General features: G+C 50.4%; 1 protein-coding gene across 1 annotated transcript in view; it reads left to right on the forward strand.

Annotated features, from left to right (window-relative positions):
• MRPS5 (mitochondrial ribosomal protein S5) overlaps nucleotides 1-6,999 on the forward strand; it is a 36,993-nt gene extending 29,994 nt beyond the window's left edge. The window contains exon 12 of the mRNA XM_033401924.2: nucleotides 5,614-6,999. Coding sequence (XP_033257815.1) covers nucleotides 5,614-5,652 — 39 coding nt within the window. The 3' untranslated portion in view covers nucleotides 5,653-6,999. The remainder of the gene's footprint in view (nucleotides 1-5,613) is intronic.
• Nucleotides 7,000-10,181: the final 3,182 nt, after the last annotated feature.

Raw genomic sequence — 10,181 nt, forward strand, 5'->3', positions numbered from 1 at the left:
TTTTTATTTTGAACTGTTTTATGTTAGATAACTAAGAAAAAATTTTTATTTTTCCTTCACTTATTCCTTCTTTAATGGTCTTCCTTTCTTGATGCAGACCCGAGTTTCTGGCCTATATCATTTTCCATCTTTCTGAACAGCTTCTTTTAACATTTCTTGCAAGGCAAGTCTACTTGACAAATTCCCTAATTGTTGTTTGTCTGAGAAAGTCTTTATTTCTCCCTTGCTTTTGAAAGATAATTTTACAGGATACAAAATTCAAGTTTGGTGAGATTTTTTTCCCCTCAATACTTTAAACATTTCATTCCACTCGCTTCTTACTTGCATGATTTCTGAGGAGAAGATGGATGTAATTCTTATCTTTGCTTCTCTATGGGTGAGATATTTTTTCCCTTGGCTTCTCTCAAGGCTTTTCTTTACCTTTGATTTTCTGAAATTTCAGAGGGTACTTTTTTTTTTGGCCATGTGGCTTGTGGGATGTTAGTTCTGTAACTAGGGGTTGAACCCGGCCCACAGCAGTGAAAGCCCAGAATCCTAATCACTAGGCCATCATGGAACTCTCTGATTTTCTGCAATTTCAGACTTACACATATATTGTCAAATGATTTTTGACAGACTCCATGGTAATTCAAGGAGGAAAAGAATAGTCTTTTCAACATTTAGTGCCTGGAACCCTTGGATATTCAAATGGAAAAAAAAAAGCTTGACCTTACTTTAGGCTACACACAAAAGTTAGCTCAAAATGGATCATAGACCTAAATATAAAAGTTAAATCAATAAAATTTCTAGAAGATAATCTTGAAGACCTCAGGGTAGGCGATAACTGTTGTCTTAGAAACACAAAAACATAAATCATAAAAAAGATACATTGGTAGACCAGTCTTCATAAAAATAAATGTTCTGCTTCTCAAAAGACAGAAAAAGAAAACAAAAAGACAAGCCACAGATTGGGAGCAAATATTCACAACACATATAACTGACAAAGGACTTGTATCCAACTTGGGTCATGCATCCCTCTGACAATATGTACACTTGCTTCTCATTATTTGTTCTGTACTGTGAATTTGCCAACTTGCTAACATTCATTTTACCCCTGAAGTGGATCCTCATGGTACTTCTGGGTCATTTGTGGACATGTGCAGGGTACTTGGGAATTTGAGTTGCCTGATGTGCACATTCTGGCTGAGGTTGAACAAGGTGGTGCTCTGCTTTCATGTTTCAGCCCTTGTCCTGTAGCCAAGTATCCTTTTCACGGTCTATTTAGTGCCATGTGTTTTGCATTTTTGTGCTCTTTGTTGGTGATTTTACTTTTTAAAATGGTGCAGTTAGTGCAGCACAGTTAGTGCTGACTAGTGTCCCTAAGCGCAAAAAGGCTGTAATGTGCCTTATGGGGAAAATACCTGTGTTAGGCAAGCTTCATTCAGGAATGAATCATAGTGCTGTTAGTCATGAATTCGGTGTTAGTGAATCAACCAAATACATTAAATAAGGTGTCTTTAAACAGAAACACAGATAAAACAAGGGGATGTATTTGCCAACTGGTGAAAATGTAGTGACCATAGACTTATAGAACCTAATGCTGTATTTATCCTAGGAGCAGTAGTTCAGTATTTACCAAGCCAGTGTTTGTGGTGACTTTATAGAACCTAGTTATTGTGAATAATGATAATCAAATGTATATCTGCTATGTATATGTGAAGCATTGCTCTGTTGCATTCAAGATTTCAGAGCTGTTATTTATTTGATGATTGGAGGGAAATTATTTTTAACCCAAATTGTATATACCCTGCTAAACTATTAATCAAGTGCAAAGGTAGAATAAAATATTTTCAAACACAAGCAGTCTAAAAGCAATCACCTCAGTCCCCATTGACCTGTTTCCTAGGAAGTAACTAAAGCATGTGCTCCCCCAAATGAAGGAGTGAGCCAAACAAGGAGCAAGGGTTGTATGGACCACAGGAAACCAGAGAGCAACGTGGCAGGGAGAGAACATGCAGAGTGATGATGAGGGGACAGCTGGGCACAAGGTCCCAACAGGACAACCAATTCAGATTGCAAAGCTCTGGGAGAGACTTATTAACGTCAAAAAAAAAAAAACTGAGGGAATATCTGACACATCTCACAACTTGAGAGATTTAGAAAACTGCTACAGTATTTTGGTTGAATTAATGATAATAGAAAAAAATAAATCCCTCCCCTTTAAAAACAAACACAAAACAAAAAACCACAGATATTAACCCTATGGGAAATAAAATTATTTTAAGGAAAAGAAAAGTAGTCATTTTACTGACACTTTGGATTCAGGCCCCAACAAAGGTCCTTCTGTCCGGCATCACTTGTGCCAATAGAACGAGAGGGAGTTCGATTCAGAAGCGAAGGGAAGTTTTATTCTCTGATAAAAGAATGGAGAGGTGTGAGCGGCCTCAGAGTACACGCTTTTCCCGAAAGGCTACGGGCCGGGCTGCTCAATCAGGTTCTCTTCCATGGAGGGCCGGGTGGGCTCCTGCAGGTCCAGCGCAGGCGCATTGCTCACTGCACTTAACACTGAAGGGCGGGGCAACGTCTCTGCACACCGCCTGCCGCCGCCATCTTGGGTTGAGTGTCTTGGGCACCGTCTGCGCACGGCCCGCCGAGCTGAGTGGTCAGGCGCAGCCCCTGGCTGTGGGAACTCTGTCTGAAGTGCCGGGTGCGAAGCCACTGCTCGAGGCACCCTTTGACCAAGTGACACCAGACTGAGCACAAAGGAAAAGAGAGGAGGAAAAGAGCTTAGACTTTATTATTCAGATTCTGTTTTTATATACTAGGAATTGTTAATGAGCTTTGCCAGTGACGCTAGTGCCCACCCTCTGGGCAAGTGACAGGAGAGCCGTCTTGCATGTCGCTTTGCTGCCCTTGTCCCGGGCACCTCTCCCTGCCTCCTGCCAACTCCGGACCCCGGCGGCTTCTGCAGCCGCGTGTGTTCCTGTTCACAGCTGTTCTGGGAAATGACTTCTCTGGGCCCAGGAGACCGGAGCTCGCGGAGTCCAGCTGGGGCTCCTTACTGCTCCTCAGGGTTGGGGGTGTGAGGGGGGGTTCCATTCCCTGTGGGTCTGTTCTCTCACCCCAGCGGGAAGAAGAGTCTCCTTGAGAGAAAGATTTCGGGGCCGGGAAGGATGGGATTCTGGTGGCCAAACACCGTTAAATCCTTCCTTGCAGATTTTCAGGGTCTCCTGCTAAAATGCAACATCCTCGGGAGCCGTAGTCCCTTTAAGCCCCGAAGGTGAACCGGGGCAGCTGAGAACCTGTACGGAGCTGGGGGAGCGGGGGAGGCAGGTGCTCGAGGGGACCGGGGAAGGTGGGGAATGCGATGCTTCTTCCGGGATGGCTCCTTCCCTGCCTGGGCGCCCGCTCAGCCTCCCTGCTTCAGGGCTGGGCTCAGCCTCTTAGCAGCGGCCTCAGCGGGGCGTGATCTAGAGGCTGCGCCGTGGAAACGGTGACCACACCTGCCTGGTAGGATCGCCGTGAGGTGACGGCAGAGAACACGTGGGGAGCTCTTAGCTTCCGTCCCACTGGGGGTGCACGCCAGCCACTGGGGGCCCTCGTGTGGATCCCAGGAGGGAGCAGAGCTGAGCGGGTGCAGGGGGGCAGGATGGGGCCCTATGGTGACCACGTGGCAGCTTCCTCTCCCCCTAACCCTCCCCCACCTCCCTGCCTGGTGAGGCCAGAGTCCCCTGCGCCTTCCATTACCGCTGAGGGCTGTGCCCGGCCACGGAGGACACCCTGTCGGGAGACCCCCAAAAGGGTCCAGGATCTTTCCCCTGTTAGAGTCAGAGGCCAGAAATCCACCTGACTTAGGAGAGTGGGGTGAAGGGCGGGCAGCCCTATCAGAGCATCTGGAGGAAGAGGCCAGCTCTCCAGGCACGCTGTCTCGGGGTGCATTCCAGGCATTGTTTGCCCAAGGCAGGGCACAGGCCGAGGCTGAAGGCCCCTGCCCCACTTTTAGAAGTGAGGGCTTGGCAGAAATATGCTGTCTGTCCACCTGCACTTGCCCTGCCTGCCATCCCTTCCCGACCGGGGCGATAGGAATGAGTCCCAGGAGGGGCCCTTGGGACCAAAGAACTTCTTCCTCCTGGGAGCTGTTGAGAGCCCCTCGGTCCTTCTAGCCTCACTGTGTCCTGTTGGGGGGTGGGTAGGGCGAGCATCTGCAGAGAAGCAACCAGTCAGGGCATCTGCCTGGGAGGTGGGGGTGGGCGAGGTGCTCGTATGGTTAAAGAGCAGAGGCTGGTGGTGTGGAGAGCAGGACACCGGGAGCAGGCTGGGTGTGGGGACGCGTCGGCATCGTCACAGATGTTCGTGGTACAGTGTTCAAAGAGTGGGCTGGGTGATCTGTGCCTGACTCTCAGGGACGGCCGTGCCCCTCCCGAGCCGCTGGTGGATGCTGTCCGGTGATTCGCAAGGTCGTCATCCGTTCTTACCCCAGAAACTGAAGTCTGCAGGGCAGCTGGTGGGCCCCACAGCCCAGGCACTGAACCTCCACACTCACAGGGATGGCTCTTTTTGACCTCCTGCCCTGTGGTCAGTGCAGGTTGCTAAGTTAGCCCCTCTCTCTGTTCTGCCTCAGTGCAAGTGGCAGAAAGCGGTGGGATATCTTAAAAGAGGAAGACACAACGCCCTCAAGTTCCTGTCAGTGGACACTTCGATTGATTCCGTGTCTTGGCGACTGTAAATAATGCTGCAGTGAACGTGAGGGTACAGGTGTCTCTCTGGGATAGTGATTATGCTAAGTGAAGTAAGTCAGAGAAAGACAGTGTATGATCTCACATATGGAATCTAAAACAAACAAACAAAAACTACCTCATAGAAACAGATCAGTTTTGTGGTTGCCAAAGTGGGGCTAGGGCGTTGGAGAATTGGGTGAAAATGGTCAAAGGTACAAACTTCCAGTTAGAGATAAATAAGTCCCGGGCGTGTTTGTACAGCATGATGACAATAGGTGACAACACTCTTCTGTATATTTGAAAGTAGCTAAGAGAGTAAATCTTAAAAGTTCTCATCCCAAGGAGAAAAGATTGTGTCAACTATGTGAGGTGATGGATGTTAATTAAAGCATTTGTAGCATTTCACAGTATATATATACATAGATCAAATCATCATGTTGAACACCTTAAACTTCTACAATGTTATATGACAATTGTATCTTAATAAAACTGGAGGGAAAAAGAGGAGGGTGGCAGGGGCAGGAAGACAAGGGGGGCAGCTTTCAGAGGAGGGTGCCCGGGAGCCCTGAGGCTGCGTGCCTGCTCCAGCGCTAACTTACTGGGTGCTCAGGTGAGTCTCCTGGCCTCTCCAGCCTCCTGTTCTTCATCTGGAATGTCCCCGACCCCTCCCAGCACTGCCCCCAGGAGGGAGGAGTGAAGCTTGTTAGGTCTGGCTACTCATGCCTGGGCAACTAAGGGACTGAAGGGTCTGGTCAGATGACCATGACCATGACAGTGACCTGCACTTGGCGGTCAGAGGGCTCTGGCAGAAATGGCTTCCTTCCCAAGGGACTGAAAGTTGGTTTACTCTGTTAATCAAAATTTGGGGAATGAAGACTTAATGGAAATAAAGAGGCATTTATTTGGGGTTTTTTAGGACTGCAGCCCAGGAGAGCCAGATTCAAGAAGCACTTGAATCGTGTTCTGCTGGACGACAAAATGGAGAGTGCTTATAAAGGCAAAACCCGCAAGGCCACAGTTAGTTACGAGTTGTTGATCAAGAATTATAATTGGAGCCGGCAGGAGGTAAGGATCAGTTGGAGTCTGAAGTGATTGTGTAGTTAGAAGGGGGAACAGCCTTGAGACCACAGATGTTGTTTGAAAAACAACTGGTGTCCTTGGTTTGATATAGTTAAGAAAATGTTGAAGTTCTCAGTGGTGCAGGGACGTGTCTGAGACAAGATTCTCAGTGGCCACCTGCCCTGTTTTGTATTCCTGAGTTGTGATTACTTCCGTATGATTTCAGTCTGTCATCAACTAGGTGGGGCTTGTTTTTTTTTTAACATCTTTGTTGGAGTATAATTGCTTTACAATGGTGTGTTTCTTCTTTATAACAGAGTGAATCAGTTATACATATACATATGTTCCCATATCTCTTCCCTCTTGCGTCTCCCTCCCTCCCACCCTCTCTATCCCACCCCTCTAGGTGGTCACAAAGCACCGAGCTGATCTCCCTGTGCCATGCGGCTGCATCCCACCAGCTATCCACTTCACGTTTGGCAGTGTATATATGTCTATGCCACTCTCTCTAGGTGGGGCTATTTTAAAGTATGTCATGGCTGATTAAATGTTCAGTTCTGTGGGGAAAAGCAAAAGTGTCAGTCCGAGTTTCTGACAATGTCAGGAACATGGTTAATTAATAAACACAATGCCAATAACCATCATCTGCCCAGGTTAGAGACTTAGGATCATTCTAGACCTTTTCCTCCTTCATTCCCATGATGGTGAGCCCAGCTGACACTGCCTCAGCCTTCCTTGGTCCTAGGTGCTTACCTGAACCAAGTTCTTGAATCCTCCCAACAACCTGTGAGGCAGGATGAATATTCCCCTTCTGTGGGCAAGGGCCCTGAGGCTGAGAGGTCACACACGTGTGCAGGCTCAGGGTCCGTGTCTTCAGCCGCTGCCTTCCATGGGATCTCTGTTCACCAAAACCTGGTCAGGTCTATCCCACCTCCCCAGCCCAGCCTGTCCGCCGCTCTTCCCCCACCACCCCTGCTACTGCCCACACCCATAGCATCTCTCACCTGGAGAGCTGCCCCTGCCAACAGGTACTCGCCTTCAGGGCCATGTCAGACTCTCCTGACCTCTGGACGCCTCCCCTCCCCCGCCCCACCTGGCTGGATCATTGTCCCGGCTCTGCCTGGGGAAGACTCCCTGCCTGCAGGTGTTCTCATATCAGACACGCTTCCTTGGCGGGTTGGGCTTCGGCCTGCGTTTCCTGAAAGTCCCTGTGTGTAGTCTGGAACCTTCTGTATCGTCTGTCAGCGTTGTGGGTTTGAAGGACTCGCTCGGCAGGTCTGTGCCCCCTGGTCCTGTGAGATGTGGCACATGACAGGTAACACTGGGGGCCGTGGAGCCAGACCCTTGGAACTCGAGTCACGCCTGCTTGCTTTGTGACCTTGGGTAAATCACTTAACCTCTCTTCGCCTCAGAGTCCTCGTCTAAACAGTATCCACCACATAGGGTTGTCATGAGGATTAAGTGAATAAGTAAAGTGCTTTAAGCAGCACTGAGCAGCCAGTGTTGTTGGCAAGGCTTCTCCCATCACGTCCCTGGGCGCCTGCCTCCTACCAGGCTCTCCTTGACTACAAATTGGCTGAAGGACGTCTTGGAAGCTGAACGCCCTGCATGTATCAAACCTCTCTGGGTACCATGTCTAGAGCCTGGCACTGTGATTGTCCCAGATTACCTGTGAGAGAAGAGAGAGGGCACAGCTAGGAACCCCAGCGCCTGCCTCCAGCACCCCAGTTCTTGGAGGCTGCTGAACAAGGCCCATGAGAACAAAGCCCATGAGTCATGCAGAGAGCGGGGAAAATCACTTTCAGTCTTTTTCTCAAGTCGTGTTATTCTAAATGCCCTGGGCGGATGCCCATGTGTGTAGGAGCACTCGGCCAGGCCAGAGGCACTTTGGCCCTCAGAGGCCCCATTGTGACCCCGGGAACAATCATCCCTTGTGTGGGCTTGAAGGCTGCACTGGCCCACGGCCCACGGGCCACGGCTGGCAGTGCAAAGCCTGTGTCTCTTTAAGGTCAGCATGGAGAGGCCTTAAATCCCGCACGTGGGCTGCCGCAGGGGCTCTGATAAGAGGTGCTTTTTAGAGTTCGGTTCGGGCATGTCGGTGAAGCCCAGCTCCTCTACGCTTTGTCCTCTCCAGGAGAAGGGCGGATCTGGTGGGACCCACTGGGAGCGCAGCAAGGGGTAGGGGCTCGGTTCCTGGAGGGGGACTACGTGTGATGAAGCCCCTCCCAGGCCGCCTGCCCTGCCCAGGGAAGGCCCTTAGGATGTGTCCCCAGAGCCCCCATAGAGCAAGGGGGCCACAGGCACTGAAGTCACAGGTAGAAGCACCCCGAATATCCTGGCGGGATTTGATCCACGGCTGCCTCTCCTTCTCTCCGTCCAGAGACGCACACCCTCACCCAAGCTTGTAGTCACCATGGTTTGTTCTGTGCTGCAAGCTTTGCCTCTTGGTCACGTACAGACATTGACTTCTTACTCCTTTCTCAGGCCCGTGGAGGGACATAGCTCTTTGTTCTATGAACTTAGAGACATCCAGTTATTCACCTTCTTCACAGAGCGTCATCTGGCCCGGGGGCCCTTTGGCTTTGTCGGGACTGCAGCGTGGAGCTCGGCCGCTGCCTGGACAGGCTTGGCCATGACTTTGCAGCTCAGAGCAGCCCACCCCTTTCAGGAAGACAACGGTGCCCAGGACCTGGACTCGGCTGTGTGGCCTCCTGCAAGCCCTGCTAGCGGTCCGGGTCTGTCCCACATGCCCGGCTTCATCCCCCTCTGACGTCCTCTGCTCACTGATAGCAGGTCTACTACAAGGTCTTGTCTCACTGTCACTTCCTGAGAAGCAGCCAGAGGACAGACCCTCATGGGGACAGGTCTGGACACCTGAGGACAGTGAGTGAGCACAGGGCTTCAGGGACGGAAGAAGCTGGCCCCAGACCCAGCTCCAGTTCTCACCTGCTCAGTGAGTCTGTCTCCTTACCTGTACAAGGACAGTCATAGCTGTCTACTGTGCCCACTGGGAGGATGACAGGAGGCTCTCTACATGGGAGGTGCTTCCACAGTGTCTGACCCAAGCCAGGAGCTCCAAACATGGCAGCCAAGATGGTCACACAGTGCAAAGGGCAGTGTGACCTGCCCTTTGGTCCAAGCCAGGGCCACCAAGCAGGCAACCTCTAAGGCATGTCCCACCTGCCCTTGGGGTGGGAGCCAGATGTGCCCCATAGGAGGTTCCCTTTTGCCCAAGACCCAGAGGCAGAGCTGAGGCATGCCAGCCACGAGAAGCTTTGGGGGGCAGACACCATCCCACACCTGGAGGGACCAATGGTCCCAGCACACAGTAGGTGCTCAGTTGACGCCCAGTCTCTGTGATCGGAGGACCTTTCTGCTGTTGCCCAGCAGGCTTCTTAAATGCCCCCTTCCCCAGGCCACGTGGGTTCCTGGGAGCACTGCCCTTAGCAAGGAGCCCTGCCCACTGGCCAGAAGTTGTACCTGCAAACACTTCCTAAGTAGCTGGATGCAGATGGAGCTGAGCAGTGAGATGTACCAGCCGGGAGACTGGACCAGGGTCTGCTGGGGGTGGGGAGAGGCGGGGTGGTCTGGGTGAAGGAAAACAGGACCAGGAGAGGGCATTTCTTGAGGCTGCCCACCCTTATTACACCCAAAGCAAGAGGAGGCAAGTCGAATGCCCAGTGAAACTGCAAATTATAAAAATGACTCAGGATAGAAGGAATGAGAAGGTCATGTCAGAGAATCTTCTGCAAAGCTTGGGATTAATGAGGGTTTAGAATTAGACAGTTCCCAACTGAAAAAGGGAAAGTAGAGAAAGAGCACATCAAATTTCCTTTAAAGAGGATAATTGAAAAAACACTGAGAAACCCTTGGGAAATTCGACTAAGCCTCTGGTTTCTTTTTTTTCGATGGGGTCGAATATGAGCTTCTGTTAGCATCTTGGTGCGTGATGAAAAAATTGTAGACTTCCCTCAGTCAACACCTGGTAGCAAATTTTGTTAAACACGTGACAAACTTGCTATCATTTCTTAACTTGTATTTTTCAGGATATAGCCCCAATCACCTTTTGCTCCTAATAATGTAAAATTTTACCTTAAATTTAAGTGGACTCAGTGAAAGTGGCCTTTTCTGGTACAATTACCCTGGGATAACAGCTCCTGAAGATACCACTGAGATCCAGTTGAGTCACAGGGTCCCCATGTTGGAAGGGGAGTAACACATCCACTAGTCAGACCTCTGCTTGAGGCTTCAGTCTTTGCTCTGCGTGCCCGCCAGCCAGCAGTCGTGCAGCCTCTGCATCTGCACCTCCACGCTGGAACGTGACCAGCTTTTGAGACACCTGTTCTGGCGTCCCAGCTCTAGAACATCATTCCCTTCCTTTAACGAAGGAGCATTTCGTAACGGGAGCGGAGTTTTCAGGATTCC

This window comes from Orcinus orca, chromosome 13 (genome assembly GCF_937001465.1).
Source record: "Orcinus orca chromosome 13, mOrcOrc1.1, whole genome shotgun sequence".
NCBI classification, from domain to species: domain Eukaryota; kingdom Metazoa; phylum Chordata; class Mammalia; order Artiodactyla; family Delphinidae; genus Orcinus; species Orcinus orca.